General features: G+C 33.1%; 2 protein-coding genes across 5 annotated transcripts in view; one reads left to right on the forward strand and one right to left on the reverse strand.

Annotated features, from left to right (window-relative positions):
* Window positions 1–17993, reverse strand: part of LOC139816163 (sodium channel protein 60E) — an 88161-nt gene that overhangs the window by 23953 nt on the left and 46215 nt on the right. For all 3 annotated transcript variants that reach the window (XR_011732958.1, XR_011732959.1, XM_071783534.1), the window contains exons 2-4: window positions 8278–8486; window positions 4151–4371; window positions 837–1017 (exon numbers count right to left, since the gene is read on the reverse strand). Coding sequence is in view for 1 of the 3 variants with exons in the window: in XM_071783534.1 (XP_071639635.1) it covers window positions 837–1017; window positions 4151–4371; window positions 8278–8486 (611 nt within the window). In the remaining 2 variants the exon portion in view is untranslated. The remainder of the gene's footprint in view (window positions 1–836; window positions 1018–4150; window positions 4372–8277; window positions 8487–17993) is intronic.
* Window positions 10802–17993, forward strand: part of Pyd (zonula occludens-like protein polychaetoid) — a 90567-nt gene continuing 83375 nt past the window's right edge. The window contains exons 1-2 of one of the 2 annotated variants that reach the window (XM_071783539.1): window positions 10802–11063; window positions 17631–17800. The gene's annotated coding sequence lies outside the window, so the exon portion shown is untranslated. Of the gene's footprint in view, window positions 11064–13178; window positions 13304–17630; window positions 17801–17993 lie in introns of those variants that run through there. The other variant, XM_071783538.1, reaches the window with a different exon arrangement.

Consider the following 17993-nt stretch of genomic DNA (forward strand, 5'->3'; position numbering starts at 1 on the left):
ACGATTTACATATCTACGACGATGCACAGGACGTTCATCTTGATTACTCGTAATGATCCTTTGTTGTCCTCGTGTTTAAGCGTACATTTCCTCCTTCACGATCTGTTTTACGATACGAATAAGTGTCTTAATGTACCATTTATCAATTAGTTTCGTATTGGACATCACCAAATCGTGATTTATTATGAAAATTTACGGATTCATTGCATTCCCTTCGTTAACAATTTTGCGATGAGAAAGATCGTAATAAATGTATATACTACTTTTTCGTTAAAGTCGATACAATTTTTGTGTAGGATAATATTTTAATTAAGAAGCACGTTTGTATTTGAAAATACGCAAAAATAACGCGAGAGTCTCTGCATTGGAATATCAAACAGTTTCAGCTATACGTTATGTAATATATCTCTCTAGCAAAAATTTTGCGGAATCATATTTTCAACTACCGGTTTAATATAATACTTCGCAGTTCTCCTATATAAAATTCTCTGTGATTTAGAGAAATGTCAGAAATATCCAAAAGTAATTATTTTTCGAGTTTAAATTATCTGCAACTATTTCGGTTTCACGATAAAATTCCTCGAAGTATGAACAAAAAACTGACAGTGCTAATATGAAATCCAATATTTTGTTAAATAACTAAATATCATACTTAATTCGTGAAAATGAAAACTTTATAAACATTTTATATAGAATCAATATTGCCTAATGTTTAAAATTTGCTTAATATAATTCGAATATATTTAAACGAATGAGAACATTTATCAATTTCGGAGAAAAATTCGGAATTAATTAAAATCTGATCTTACGCAAGCGTAATAATAAAAATAACTTACTCCCTCCAGTCGATTTGTGTGGCATTCGGCTCTTGATGCTTCACACACTTATTCCTAAGTTCGCCCATATAAACTTGCAAGGCGAACAGTGCAAAAACCATCAGACAGAAAATTGTCAGCGTCATTACTTCGGCAAGTTGCTTGAAGCTGTGTAACAGCGCGTTGATGATAGTTTTTAGACCTGCAACACATACATCACAATTCACGTAATTTTCTTTAATATCATAAATGTACATGCTTGTGTGTAGATTATTTTAATAGAATTCTTCTTAACAGCTAGAGATGACTTCGACCAAATTCTGATTAACTTAATCAGCAATTAGCTTATCAAATACTTTTTGTTAACATGGATAGAATTATAAATTTCTTGTTGTTTATTACATGGCAAAACGATTAGATTAAGAACAACGCATTATGTAGTTAGAAATTTTGCTTTAAGCAATTCTGCCGGTTGAACTAATCGCCGATGGAGTTGATCGAAGTTCGATCGAACCCGTCCTAAGTGGCCTAAGTTACTTAATATTAATAGTTAAAAGTTTTCGCGCGCGGCAAGTAATATTCTCACATCTTCTAATTTATTAAACAATTTAATCTTCGTGCGTGTCTTAGATTATTAACGTCCGTCGTTAGTCTCGCAAAGTCGTAGCCGATTTTTCCGAGCAGCTTTACTTGAGAGACATCCTATTGACCTACTGCCGAAGATGCGTCATTCATTCTAGCGTATCGTTAGCGGGGCATTCATTTCATCGATCTTTAAGAATCTCGCGAAGCACGAGTAAGCTATCCCGCGGCCTTCGATTGTTCTCAAAAACGCCGTGCTATAGAAATGCACTTCGATCTCTTATCTTATCAGGTCGTATGCGATCGACCCGTATAACTTAGACGATTTTTCGAGATTACCAAAGAGAATCTTAGGGGGATCGAAGATCCTTAATTTGCAGCGTTAATCATGCATATTCGCGAATATTAAAAGTTTCTCATCTAGTTTGTTTTTACCAAGGTTTTTACTCCGATATTGGAACGCACTGGGCAAAAGGCTTTTTCCAGTCGAATCAATAAATCATGTTCGGTATGAATAGCCGTGTACATTCGCGCACTTTTTCGATTTGCACACGAGGCATTTGAAATCGATATCAGACGGACCGTCAAGATAAATCACGGTCCCTTTCATCGGACGTACGATAGATGCGAAACGGAACGGTTTCGATAATATCAGGAATAATCTCCGTGGCGGTCCATGCGGGATCACCAAGAGACGACATTCACCGCATTCGAGTTTCCTGCGAACTTCGGTCAAAGTTCGCCGTTCTCTGTATACACCAGGTCAACCCGTCATCTCTTCACCGTGGAGACTTAAATCCGCTTCCGCCATTCTGGGGCCGCAGACGCTTTGTGTTTTTCGTTCGAGTAGCCAGAGACGGACTGCCGCTTTATGATCTCCCATTATACCTTTTGATCTCTGTAATTTGGAGACCGAGAATTGCCTTAGCCATCCGTTTCCTTGCCTTTCGTCCTCTCGCTTTGTTATTTCGCGCTGAAGTTTCGACGTACTCGGTCTAAAGCCGCTCGGCGTATGTTGTGCCACTATTATCGTTTCGCCGTGCGCGTCTTGCCAGATAATTTTCATCCATCACTTTTATTTCCCGTGAATAAATATAGAACGGCCGGTATCTAAACGCACGATTTTTGTAAATCGTACGACGATCTCGATAACAAGCTGGAAGAATTAAGAAAAAAAAATAAACAAAAAGTTTAATTAAATGGAATTTTAGAGAAATGTTCGACGCATATTCAAGAAATTATAATAAGTTAAAGTAAACCTGAAGTTTAACTTGAGTTTATAAGGTACTTGGTATCTTGACTTGAAAAGCGACACAAAAGTGCAGATGATAATGCAACATTGTCGTAAATATGCAAACTACCTTCGCACGTTTATGATAATGTGGCATTATCATTCGAGAGATTTTCAGCGATCCCAGACACCAAATATTTTCGGGTAATTTTCAATTCTAAGAATTGTTCTCGGGAAAATGCGGATAGATAAATAAACCTTTCTTCATAAATTTGATCGTACCCATAAATTCCTCGGGTCGGTAAATCAAAGATAAAAATCGGATCGCACTTTGCTCTCGTTTTGTACGCATCACCGTAAACTGCCTATCGACGATTCCATATCGCAAATGTCAAATCCATCGTTGCCCATTGCGAACATACTTGGCCGTGACACATAACCGATCAAGGATCGCAAATCTCTCTCTCGATTCGAGCGCGATGTAGCCACGTGACGCGAAAGCTCGGCAATTCCCTTTAACACACTGTCGCAAATTTACAAACGTGCAGCAGTCCCACCAAGTGGATCTTCGGTGCTGGATATTGCGAGAGGTTGCAGGGAAAACGATTACGCGATAAATGCGAGCGATTCGCGAACGGAACCGACGTCCCGCTAAACGTTCTCATGCATATATTAATATGCAATCATACGCGACCGCAAAAAATAGACGTACGTGCCGCGAACGTTTAGTTATGTATGCGGAACATTGCGTTGAATTCTGATGTGGAATATTGTAATTTCGATCAAGCCATTAATGCACGATATTGTAAAGATAATAATAATAATAATAATAATAATAATAATAATGGGTGTCAAAAAAGATACGTATAAATATCTGAACAATAAACGCAAGCCCGCAACTGTATTACGAATTCTGCCGCGATTCGTCATTCGGTTTCTGTCATGCGAATGGATTAACGCGATAAATCACGCTGCATTACGCTGGCACGCAAAAGCAAGCGATTTTTAGCTATTCGGAGCAATTGTTTATGCTCATTTCAGCGAAAGGTACATAAATGCGGGCTTGATTTAAAGCCAGAATTAATACAAGAAGCGGTCAGTTTATCCGCAGCTAATTAATACGTGTCTACTGTTATTGATCGCGCGCATTTAATCGCTGCAACGTAAACCGATGCTTAATATTTTGTCAACTGTAATCAATACACATCGATATACACTCGCGTTCAGTTGTTTCATTCGCGATATTCGTAAATATTTTAACTCACAATCAAAGAGAAAAGAAATATATATAATCGCTGTATTATGTTTAATTGCGTAAAAGTAATCGCCTCGCAAAAATTGTGTACCAAAGCTAAATTTCTCAATTTAACTGTTTCGATGTTTTCTTCTCATTAAGTTTTCAAAAGATTGAACTAGAGATCGTCGTTGTGCAACTTTTTAATAGAGGAACTCTGTTCAGCACTCCCGTTCTCGGTCGAATCAAACGCGGCGAGAAATACGTGCCACAGATTCGCTATATTACCTGGCATAATGGATACAGTCTTAAGTGCTCTCAACACCCTGAACGTCCTGAGACCGGCCAGATTCCCGACTTCCATCCCGATAGTGGCGTATCCGCTGGTAATCACCACGAAGTCCAACCAATTCCAGGGATTCCGTAGATAAGTGTACTTGTTCAGTATAAATCCCTTCGCGATTGATTTTATCACCATTTCCGCCGTGTATATAAGTAGGAAGATATATCTGTAACATCGGAGAAACATCGGACATCAGATCGACTATCCGCTGCCGTTCGTTATCGGGACATGTTTACGGGGAAGTCAAAATGTTATATAGAACATGTCCGAACTACCGCAGTTTCCTGTAACCAGCTTCGACAAATTTATTCCATGACGAAGTTGGAACTGTAAGTCATCTTTCCTTACAGTTTTATGATTTTTAACAAATGTAAGGCATCTTATTTAGATTGTGTCAAACTTTGTTTTGCATATGAAAACTGTTATATTATGAAACATAATGAAACTTAACTACTTAGATAATATTTAGAAGTGAAAAGTTTGATTTTCTATTACGAGCATCGTATAAAAAATACAATAACAAATTTAACAACTTCTTTTTCTTTACATTAAATTTAAATATATTCTAGGTCTCTTATAAATAGAGATTAATTAATACAGAATAAATAAAGTACATATTAATTACAATTAATAGATATATACTTTTTTTATTCTGTATTAATCAAAATAAATAACACCCGCGTAATAATATTTTTGTACATAATTTTATAAGCACGTAAAGTAAACTTTACATTTCAAATTGAGATTAGATGCAGATCTAGACTTACATTCGTATAAATCATCTTGTTCTATAAACACCTGTACCGAATCAATCATCTCAAGCAGTATTACAAACACAGACTTGCTAGCAATCAATTTAACTTTCTCAACAATACAAATACATCATGCTTATGGAATAGCCGTCTCATGAAAAATCTTTATATCGCTTTACGTTGTCCTATACACGTTGAAACATTACGTAAACCGTTACGGAACAGCCAAGGGCGATAGAAATTCTGGTCGCATTTCTGGAAGCATTAGAGCCACTTATTTGCAATTTACGAAAATTTTGTCTATATATTATTTCCGACGAAATCGACGACGTCGCGAATTTTCCTCCACGAACCTTTTCCCTCGGCTTCGACTCTCGCTGGTGCCGTGCACAGCGGCACTGAATTTCGACCCAATTCGACGACACCGGCGAGAGAGCGGATCTTTAAAGCTTCCATCCGCGTCTCGGACGTCGCGCCCTGCGGCATTCTCCGCGCGGAGATGCATTGGCGCTGCACCACATCCGCTGCATCCCCCGGACCCACATTCCGCGCCGAGGGTATACGGAATAACCAGCGGCGCGTCCGCCTTTGTTTCCGCTTTTGTGCGGCGTGATGAGGTGCATGCTCTCCTCGATCGCATAGCGACGCGAACGTTCCTAATGAACATTTTGCGCGATTCCAGCGTGGGATCGACACGAGCGTGGGATCATCGAAATTGCGTTCAAATTATAGAAAATAGCATGAAAAGCATCGAAATATCGATGCTCTGTCGTGGGTGTCGAGTACCTTAGCATCACAATATTAATTAATTATGCTTAGGCACATCAGTTATATTTATTTTATTCTACAGAGATAGCTTATATAGAGATAACTTAAATAAAGCGACGATTTTAAGCAGAGCTTCCCCTTCAGCTCCCTGCTTGAGAGTTATTAATAAAAAATTAATATTTTCCAATAGATGCTAAACTGTATGCGCTTGAAACGTCTATAAGTTTCTCATTATATTAAGCGAGTTAGGCCAATTAACTTCCCGAAAGGAACTCTGAAGAGATCGCTTATTCACCATCCTGAAAGCCTCGTTAATCTGGCACGCCTTCGCTCAGACCGCAGTTGCGGAAAATTACCGCGAGACATATTCGGCGGAAGCACGTTAAACGAATTGCTATCCGCAGTCAGCGAGAACTGTCGCGAGTTACTCGCTGGAGGATACTTAGCTTAAGAGGATTACATGCTAAGCGAACACATATGAAATGAACGCCAGTTGTGCATGTTTAAAGAGAACGCGTCAGGCCTGTCTTTAACTCCCAGAATGCCGCACGGATTTCGATTAACTGACAAAAGCCTAATTAAAGCTTAACGCAAGTCTAGTCTAAGAGGGCGTGCACAATGTGCTAAATGATTATAGATAAATTTCAAGATGAATTTCAAGATAGTGCGGCAAGGCAAATGAATTGTGCTTTTTGTAATGGAATCACTCAATAAAAGTAAATCTCAATAAAAGATACTTGTTTATTAAAGAAATAAAACAAATATTTCTTCAAATATTTAAAGAAATTGTAAAAATATTTAGAGAATTACCTATAAAGAAAATATTGGTGTATGAGAGAAGAGAAAAAAGGAAGGTATCGACTCCATTAAATCAGTCTTATAGTTCAGAGACTGCGATAAAACAATGTCTGAAGATATTAACTCCACTAAACGTTTATAATGCGGATATTAAAAAGTTTTTATAGGTTTATACTTTACGATCTGACGTCTGCCCAAAAGAAATCAGCGCGTCAGAAAGATTTGATCTCGGCTATAATAAAACAACTCTAGTATAATTTCTTTTAATAGTTATGCACCATTTCGGAAGAATAGCTTATTAGATCACTTTAATGGTGATTTATTCCGATCATTTTTAATTTTTTTTGCTTCGCGTGATAACGAGAGCCACGCAGTTTTATTATATTTTGTACTCTCTGGAATTGAACAAAAATAATAGCATTAAAAACAGAATAAAATAGGCGAGATTATTAGTGATTGACTTGTAATAAACAGATCGATCACAAAATTCAAAAACAAGAGATAACTGCGTGCTCGAGTTAATTAGAAATTTGCTCTTCCAATCGTTATTATATAACTGTGATAAAAAATATTAAGTAGAAAAAGTGTACAAATAATAACCAATATTCGATAAAATTCGCGAGCACTATAGCCGAAACATATTCGAATTGAGAAGTCGGCAACTTTGATTGATTCTGAAAGCGAGCGACTTCCAAAATGCGATGAAAAAAATGCGAATGAAAAAAATGTAATCGTGTCTTTGCACCGAAAGCGGAGGGCTCGGAATTAGATTTTTGATTAGCAAACAATTTTATAGCTTTCCGGATTTTTTAAAATCTCGAGAACAAAGCTACAATGGCTGTCAAAATCGTAAGAAAACATGCATATTTACGTTCGTGTGCTTTCTGAGAAAGTATTTTACGTAACGCGACCGCTGGTAATTACTTGCCTTTGTTTCTGAATTGTCTTTAGAACGTTCTAATGCACATTTATCATATCTTCGCACATTTATATAAGTGAATAAAGGAACAAGAGAACAAAGAAAACAATATTATGAATGCAGTATTAATAAAGAATGCCTTTCCCGCGAAATGACAATATCAGACTCTTATTATTCCGCAGATATTACTTGTAGACATGATTAATTAGCAAATTAATAATTAATTCGAATGCGGAGTTACCTTATATTGTAAAATATAAAAGGATTAAACAGATTCTGTATGTCCAATACAAAGACGAATTTTCCTTAACAAAATCGCGAAATATTAAAGGCTTTAATCTTCAATTGGTTTTACAAGCACCTGGAAATAAAACATTTTTTCTTTACAACTTTCTTTACCGAATTTTTAAGGCGGATTTTGCTATACTAAATTTTTAATAATATATATAGCCCTTGTATAAATTATGCGATACATTAATGTTTTATGATTTTATTTATTAAATATTTAATGATGATATTATGATATATATTGATAATAATTATTAATAACCAAAATATTTAATATTAAAAATTAAGAAATAAAACGAAAAATGTAGGTCTAATTAAATTTTTGCTAAGAAACAATTGATTCGAAATTATAGTTAATGCGTTACTAAATTTTTAAATTCTGTGTTTAAATATTTTATAATGACTATAAATAGCACTGCAACCGTTATTTTTAGAGAAGTACGATTATTTTATTTTATAACGGCAACACAAGTAAGCACAGTTTAAATTATTGACGATCGACTAGTCGCTGCTACTGCATAAGCATGAGGCACCAGTCTATACTTACTCGGCTTCCTCGACGGTTTCGGTCATGGCCAGGAAGACGCAGTTAAGAAGGATAGTAGCCATGACCACGTAATCGAAGTACTGATTCGTACTTAGGAAGATACAGCACCGCCGAATAGGATTCCACGGGGAGAATATGAACCAACTGTTGGTCGCCGTAAATCTATGAATATAGTTCTTGCGGAACCTCTTGGATACCACGCAGAACGTCTGAAACACAAGAATAAACGAGCTCTTATTGTCTTATTGCCGATGAATTTCCGAGTCTGAATGCGGGTCGGGATGGAAGGAGATTTAAAATAGATTACCGCGATATCCTGATTCTCAGACAGCATACGTGATATCATGTACACATGCAGATATTGTTACAAATTACAAATTATAAACATTTCGCTCTGTTGCATAATCTTGTTATTGTTATAATCATTTTCGTTGCGCTAATCCGCCAAGAAAATTTTCAAGATAATTTTCAATGTTGAATACCTTCGTAATGTCGTTACACAAAACAGATTTTACAACTCGAATTTGTACTAATTAAAGCAACATTTAGAGAGATTTTCTTCACTTTACTGAAATAGATTTCTTTGGTAAAAGTTCAACAATTCTTCTTCATTCTTAATAAAGATTCCCGACTCGTCAACGTCCTTATTCAAAAGAGATTAATTTATCTGATTTATCAGGTCGTTAATTTACTAGAATACATACGTTTTACGTATATGTATTCTCTTATTTCAAATTAAACTTCACTTGTTAAATAAAAATTTTAGAAATTTTACTTGCCGGAATTTCTGCAGTGCTCAATAACTCTGCTATTAGATTTTAATCCGTCAAAAAGAAGATTTTACATTCATGTAAAAAATATTGATATATTTTGTGATTGATGATTATTTTTTTCGATACACCCTCTATTTGAATACCACTACCCTGATTTCAGTTCGAAAATAAAATAAGGAGATGTACAAGTAAATTTTTTAAGCAATCTGGAGCTGTCTAGTAAACTGTCTTTAAAATTAATTGAAACTAATTATAAATTCTATTATGAAAAGGAGAATTTACATTTTTTTATCCATATTTGACGAATTGTAACACAACGTTTCACCTCATTCGTTGAATGTAATGTTTAAGCAACGTGCTAAAACAGCGCAGACTCCAAAAGCGGCAGTAGGTCAACGCGTAATTATTAATAAGTCGCTTCAGCATTCAGATAACCGTCGGCGTCGGCGAGGTACCAATCCAGTGGATGGCCCGCGTGATGGTTTTAAAGCCGGCGCGGGCGGAAAGATTATTTTCTGTCCGATTATATTTCCCGTACAAAACCTGATTTGTTAATCATTTCCTCGATAAAATATCGATCTTGGTACGTTTCTGCGTCGATATGTTTCTATTTCGGCACGAAATAAACAAATTTATCAAACGAATCTTTTTTATTTCAATCATATCTCGATGTATCATCGACTTTTAAGCTATTTCATAAATTAAAATACCGGTTTTATATTTCTAGCTTCGTGGTATAACAACTGTCAGTTATATTTCCATCACAAATTTTCGACAGAGCGAAGCTAAGTCGTTCGTGTCAACTTATCGTGTTTATTATTTCCAATGCCCCTTCGCGAACTCTCACAATTGGAATCTCTCGTTAGTCATTAGAGTCATGTTAGCTAGTTCGAGTAAATCAAGGTACACGAAACATTAGTATTAAAATGTGGGACCAAAATATATAGGATTACTTTTAACGATATCTTATATAATTTATGCTGTTAATATACTTCTATGTTGATAAATTTTTATATCTCGCCACGAAATAAGCAAATTCATTAAACAAATATCTTTATCTTAATTATATTCCAATGTACACTCGATTTTTAATCTATTCACAATAAAATATCTGCTTTATATTTTTAATCGCAAACATTGCTCGTGTAACAAACGTTAGTTATATTTCCACCACAAATCTGTTTCGAATTCATGAAGGACAATTATATTTGTGTTGATTTGTATAAAGGCCCGGGCACATAGAAAAACTTAAGCAGTAAGGAAATCAACACGGTTTTGATTTGTTACCGCTTATACGTTATGTCTTAAGTTCTTGATGTGATTGGCTGATTTGCTTACTGCTTAAGTCTTACTGCTGATGTTTTTCTATGTGCCCGGGCCTTTATAACCTTCCTCTTCATAACATTCCTCTTTGCGAGCTCTCTCAATGTCTCGATGCTTTTAAACGTTTGCAAGTCGTATCAGTAGCACGACAAGTTCGGGTAAATTCAAGGTACAGGAAATAGTGATATTAAAATGTGTAAAGTTATAGATCTTCTTATGGTGTTCTTTATAATTATAATTGTGTTACTATTTAATGATGTTTTAGCAAAAGCTTTTGTCGAGTTACTTATGTCATCATATAATCATTTATTCGTGTTTATTTCCTTGAATGTAGCGATACTGTTCTTGATACTGATACTATATATATGTAATTTTCGTTTATTGTGTTTTTATTTATTCAGCATGTATATTGAGCAACGTGATCAAAATAATTAAAAACAAGTTAGAAAAATGTAATAAAGATCGATGCAGTCATTTCCATTTCGTTCTTAATCGCTAAACAAATTCGTGTATTTCCACTCGAGATAAATGAAACATATGACACATCGCGTCGTGAGTGCAAGGGTACGCGATATACTTGACGAAAGTTGATGGACCACAACTGAATGTTGTGAGAGATGCTGGATGAGAGATGCATCGTTACTATCAATGGATTTCGGAAAGCATCAAGAAACTTATCAGAGGGTAACAGTTAGTATAAATTTCAAGTTATTTATGGTGCATTTGATAATACAAGTGTAATATTTACGGAGTTAATAAAATGTGCGTTGTGAGAAGAAAAGAATAGTACAATTATTAGATCATTAAATTTTCGATTAAATAACTTATCGCGTAAAGGAGAGTTGCTAAAATCACAGACTACTTAAGATATTTTATGTCATATCTCTCATTTGATACTAATTTGAAAATTAATATTTAAAGCTATAGTTCGATGTTTAAGACACCCCAGTTACTCAACTTTTTGCCAGAACAAATTAATTGGTTATATAAGTCATTCATGACATAGTGTAAAAGATACAATTTTAAACAATTCGTCTCTAAATTATATTTATCGGCTCTTTAAAATGTAGCTCCTTTAAGAATAGTAAATTTGCGAATAAAAATAATAAAAAATATAGTTGAGAAGGTTTATATACTATACATTGATAGATCAAAAAATATCCAACGCATAATAAGGATTTGAGACTTCCCTTTACTTCTCACAAAAATATGTATAGCAAAGCATCTATATTGCTAGCTACTTTTGGATCATAATTATATAGATATTGTCATATATAGTTGTATGTGTGTGTGTGCATATAAAGGGTAACTGTTGATTGCTCGGTCTAGCGCCTTTAACCCTTTACTCGACCTTGCATTAATCGTTCCCGGTGTAATCAGCCATTAACCTATCTACCGTATTAGATTAGGCTGTATCTGTGTTCAGATTGTATCTAAATAGGTATCATGCCGCTCATTTCCACCTTTTAGAAACAGCTTGAGAAACTTATGTTTTTCGCACGCGAAAAATTGGACGTTTGAAATATTCTTCTCATTTCCCCGAAAAAAAAAGAAACGAAAAGAATATACGAAAGTAGTATGCTCACGTAATAATATTCAACCAATTATGACAAAAGATGATTAAAATTGTTAAAGAGTGTCTTAGAACTGTAAATACCTATAATAAGAGAATTATTTTGTTGTGTTTTGTTTCACGTTTAATAAACATTCATTAAGGTACTGAACGTAAAATGTTCATATCAAAGTGTATCGATACTTTTCTTTAGATATTAAATATTCTACTATCGATCTTGAGCTTCGACTAAAAGAGTTACACTCAAAATGTGGAATGCGTCACATTTTTATGCTTAACATATATCGATACATCTTTATTTCGGCACAAAATAAATTTAAATGATTTTTATCTTCATTATATTTCAACGTATACTTATAAACAATTTTATAATCTATAATAAAATAAAAGACTTTATATTTCCTGAAATATCGTACCAATCGTCAGTTATATTTCCACAACAAGTATGTTTTGAATTTGCGGAGAAAAAAGTCGTTTACTGATGTGTATTTATCATTGTCCCCAAGGTCTTATCGCGAATTCTCTAAAGTGAAATCTCATTAGACGTTCACGAGTCGTATCGGTAACACGTTAAAGTGATTTAAGATTATTAAAATGGGTATATTTGTGTTTGTACTAGTTTTACTTGCAATTATATATATTAATTCCAATGACTATTTTGAAGTAGAAGAAATATTACGGATACTGTGTATTATAACGTGCATGTTCGTAATTCCGTACTTTCGGAGAAAAATCGTGCATGTTATCGAAACATGGTTGATGTCAAAATTTGGAATATATAAATCTAAATTGGAGAATATACAGGGATTTCTTCTTTCATTAACGCAACGAAAATGGATACATATTTTTTTTTTCATCTTTATTGTTTTTTCGTTTACTTTTCCTTTGTCTATTCTTTTTTACTGGTATTATACTTATATTATACTTGCTATTATACTGAATTTGTTTATTGCATACCTATTCTTATAATAGTTAAAAATGCAATTCTCCAAAAGATGAATTCTAATACACTCTCTAGTATTAATGAATTCTAATACACTCTCTAGTATTAATTTAATTAAATTAATTTTAAATTGAAAATTTCATGATACGTGCTGTGCGGTGCAAATTAGTAGTAATTTTTAATTCGCGCTAAGAAACATTTTGTCTCAAGATAAATTTTCGTTTAATGTCACTATTAACCGTTAAATGTGTTCTAAGTAAAAGTGTGTGTAAATTTACTTGACGAAGATCGGTAGATCGAAGATGAATATTTCTACATGAGATTCTGAACGCAGTTCTGAACGCATCGTCCGATGTTATCAAAGGATTTCGAATTATTTCAGAGCAACTTCAATGTGTAATGTTGAAAATAATGGTGAGAAAGTTATTAATGTAATATTTGATAATATATATATGTAGTATTCATAATATTCGTAGTATCCGTGAATCGCGCATTGGCTCTTATTGCCAGAAAGATAGAGCTTTTACCTGTTTTTACTTTTATTAACTTTTAGCTTTAAATTTTTTAATTCATGATTATATTGGACAGTTTGCATTTTTCAAAATTTTTTAAAATTTTGTCGCATTACTCAACTCCTAAACACTAAAGAAATTCAACGACAAATTGGACATTTTTGGAACATTTTTCTCATTTCTCCGGAAAAGGCGACAAGAGTATACGAAAGTTACCTGTTTATGTAATAATATATATTCAATTTATTATGATAAAAGATGATTAAAATTGTGAGCGTCTTAGAACTGTAAATATCTCTAATGAGAGAATGATTATGCGTTTTGGTTGACGTTTAATGAACATTCAATAAAATACTGAACGTAAAATGTTCGTATCGAATATCGATCGATATTTTCTTTATTAGACATTAAATATTCTATCGATATTAAAAGCTCCGACTAAAAGAGTTACGCTCGAAAAGTGAAAACACATCTTTATGCTTAACAGATTTCTATATTAGCACATCTCTATGTTGGTACGAAATTAACAAATTTGTTAGACGAATGTTTTTTATTTTAATTATATTTCAACGTGTATTAGGTTTTTAAATAATTTTTAATAATTTATAATATAATATTTACTTTATTTTCCTGAAATATTCGTTAACAATCGTCAGTTATACTTCCACAACAAATATGTTTTGAAAATTTGCGGAGCAAAGTCATTCGTGTTGATCTGTATGTATCATAATATTCCTATATCTCCAAGATGTTTTCGCGAATTCTTCAAAGTGGAATCCCATTAGACGTTTGCGAGTCGTGGTATAAATTCATAATTTTTTAAATTAAATATTTATTATAAATCATGGATTTGATAATTTACGAATAATGAGAAATGAAAGATTCTAGATTCATTCGATGAAAAATACCGAATAAGTAAAAATTGAAATAAACTATGTAATTGATGACTAATTAAAAAAAAATTTACCTCACGCTCAAACAATACAATTACACACAATGACGCTTGTTTGATATTTATTCTTTATTTTAACTAATTATTCGAATACGATCGAGAACTAAGGTAACGTACACTTGCTAATATCAAATAAATATTACCAAGTTGAAATAATGGCAAGAACATTTCTTTCTTACGAAAAAAATATGTATATTTAATTATATATATGTCTTTAAATATACTCTCCAGATAAAATAGAAAAAATATAATAATTATTCTACAACAAAACTGCATTAGTAAGCGTAATTAATTCGTTTTTGCTCTTTCAATTGATCTAAACATAAATCAAGATTGTAAGACGCAAACCAAGCTTAAGTGTAACGTTTCCTTCTCGATTAATTAATCTTCGTTAACTCAGCAAAACAGTTTATCGACACCTCTTGCTATCCGTCCCAATACGATCGGTGTGTAAGCGGAAAATTCTCTCTAAAACACAAATAACAGGGATCGATAACCGAGTTTTTAGGGCTTTTACTGAAACTTTCGCAAACCGATTAACCACCTCGTTTTGCGGGTGTGAACTTATTTAAGACTTGATATGCGGCGTTCAAACTCAAGGTGTTGGAAAAGTTTCGAGAAAATAAGCTTAACTAGAATTTTTATATTTCACATGTTTCCATCGCGATCGTTTATCTCGGCACGAAATATACAAAATTATTGCAAATATTAATTTATATCTTACATTCCAAATTATACATACACTTAAACTTTTAAATTTTTTACATATACAATTTACGTTTCTAACAAATAATATTTGCTAGAAACCTAAGTTACATAAAACACATTATTTGTGTAACAGCTGTGTTGGTTATATTTTCATAATAAATCTGTTTACGTTTTGTGCTCATGGAACAAAGTGATTTCTAAGATTTTGTTGGAATCTCTCAGTGGAAATTCTGTTACGAGGCGGATCGGTAGCGAGTTCAAGTAATTTAAGAAACAAGAAACGCAGTAATATCAAAATGAATAGAATACAAAAACTTATTTTAATTTACTTAATAGATATAAGTATATTATGCATTAAATTTGCGGGTATTGTGCTTTTAAGTTTATTATCCGCATTTATGATATTTGTAGAGTGGTTCTTTGCATTCTTGCAATTCTGGAATAATAATCGAAGACTATTACGATTACATATTTCTTAAACTATGACTACGAAGTATCGTACAATATTTAAAGCATTCAGTATTTTTACTACTTTTTTTACACAACTTTATTGTTTTTAATTTCGTATAATTTTAAATTTAAATTTGTGATGTATACAGTGTGGCACAAAAACTGATATTTCCGTTACTTTTAATTATTATTAACCAAATTTGTGTATCTTAACTCGAAATAAATATATCCGTTTAACGCTACTGAAACGTTAAATATCACGTCGCGAGTGCAAGTATGCGTGAAGTCCTCTGACGAAAGTTGATGATGAAAATGGAGTTTTGTATGGAATGCCGGATACTTATAATTTTGTATGCATCAATTTTTATCTAATAGACTTCGTAATCTCGAAAGAATTTAGCTCATAATGGTTAGCATAGAAAATTTAAATTATTTACGACATATTTGGTAATGTTCGCAAGACTGACTGTCAGGATGCAATCTCTCTGCACGCAATACACAGTTAAATAAATGCTTATTAGCTTATTTATCCCCCAAATTCTAGTTGATTCTCAAATTATTTGCAAATGTTCGTTGCCTGCTAGAGAGAATACTTTTAGTTTGAAATATTGTTTGGATGCCAATCGTTAGTTATTTTTATTATACATCTGTTTTGTTTTGTGTCCATGAAACAAAGTCATTTCAAGGGTCTCTTCACGATCTTTCTCAATTTCGACGTTCGCAAGTTTAGTCAGTAGTGAATTCAAGATATAGAAAACAGTGATATCAAAATGCTGTGAACGATTATAGGCTTTTGTGTGCTACTGGTTATACTTATGCTCGTGATGTGTAATTATGTTTTAGACGAGCAGTTTTGTATGTATATATATTGTATATACAAGTACTGTGTTAATGATATGGGCCTTTCGTTCCACTATGTGATTGAAAACGTGATTAAAAGGATGTGACGAAAATTGACTGTTATACAATATTTTAAACATTTATGCTTTTAGTATAATTTATATCTTAATTTCGTATAGTTAAAAATTTTTGATACATGTAATGTGTGACAGAAACTAACATCTTCTTCTCACTTTTAATCATTGCTAAATTTACAAATTCATGTATTTTAATTCGATATAAATATTTGTTTAATGCCGGTAAAACGTTGAAATGATGAAACGTTATGTCGCGAGTGCAAATGTGCGTGAAGACCTCTGATGAGAATTGATTGATCAAGACGGAGTACTAACAATAAGTGAAGTGCAGGATACTTGTAATTTTGTATGCGTTGTTTGAATGGACTTCAGAAAGTCTCGAAAGAATTTAGCGCGTAATGGTTGATATAACAATTTCAAATTATTTATGGTGTACTGGATAATACATAGAATTCGCAGTATCAATTATCTAAGATATAACTATTTCAGTACGTAATGTACAAAATAAATGAGTTCATTTTTACGCAAAATTATAGCAATTTTCAAATTATTTGTTCGTTGCATGACAACAAGATAATATCTTAAGCCTGAAATATCGTTTATGTAACAATCTTCAATTACATCTCATAAACCTGTATTATTTGGTATCCACAGAACAAAGTCAAAGTTTCCCAGGATCACTCATCAATTTCTCTCAATTCGAATTATTAGACATTTACAAGGCTGATCAGTAGCGAATCTAAGCTCAGAAAAATTAAAATGTTTCCAACCATATGCTTTCTTACGCTACTTGCTATAATTATGCTTATAACAATGTACAATAGTGCTTTAGCCGTGCATTTTGCATGCTATGTAGTATTAGTGCTCCTGCCAATGGTGCTAATGTTTTACTCTGAATTGTTTTAATTGAAAACTATATAGAAAAAACTATATAAAAAAATGCGACGAAGATTGAGACGAATGATTCCAAAGTCTATTGACATAATTTAAAGGTTATTTTATATTATAATGTTTTGAGCATTTCATATTTTTATACTACTCTCTTTTAATAGTTTCAATATAGTCATACTTTTGCATAGTATAGTTTTATATTCAAATTCGTGATACACGTAGTGTATGACACAGACTGACAGATTTTTTTTCATTTTCAATCATCGCTAAAAAATTCATATATTTTAACTCAAGATAAATATTTGTTTAAGGTTGCTGAAATATTGAATATTGCGTGACAACTGTACGTAAAGTTCTTTGACGAAAATTGATGGATAAAATTGGAGTATTGTATGAGATGCTGAATACTTGTAATTTTGGATGCATCAATGGTTTTATCAATGGACCTTGGAGATTCGAGAGATTTCAGCGAGATACTGTGGTTAGTATAGAAATTTCAAGTTATTTATTTGTATTTAATAGCGCAAGCGTAGATTTTATGATATTAGTGAATTGCGCATTGCGTAAATATATAACAATTATTATATCGTTAAATTAGCGATTGTACACTTTGCATTCGCCTTCTCAACATTTTTCAAATTTCGTTGCAAATTTAATTGGTGCCCGAATAATAG

Source organism: Temnothorax longispinosus, chromosome 7, assembly GCF_030848805.1.
Source record: "Temnothorax longispinosus isolate EJ_2023e chromosome 7, Tlon_JGU_v1, whole genome shotgun sequence".
Lineage (NCBI taxonomy): Eukaryota > Metazoa > Arthropoda > Insecta > Hymenoptera > Formicidae > Temnothorax > Temnothorax longispinosus.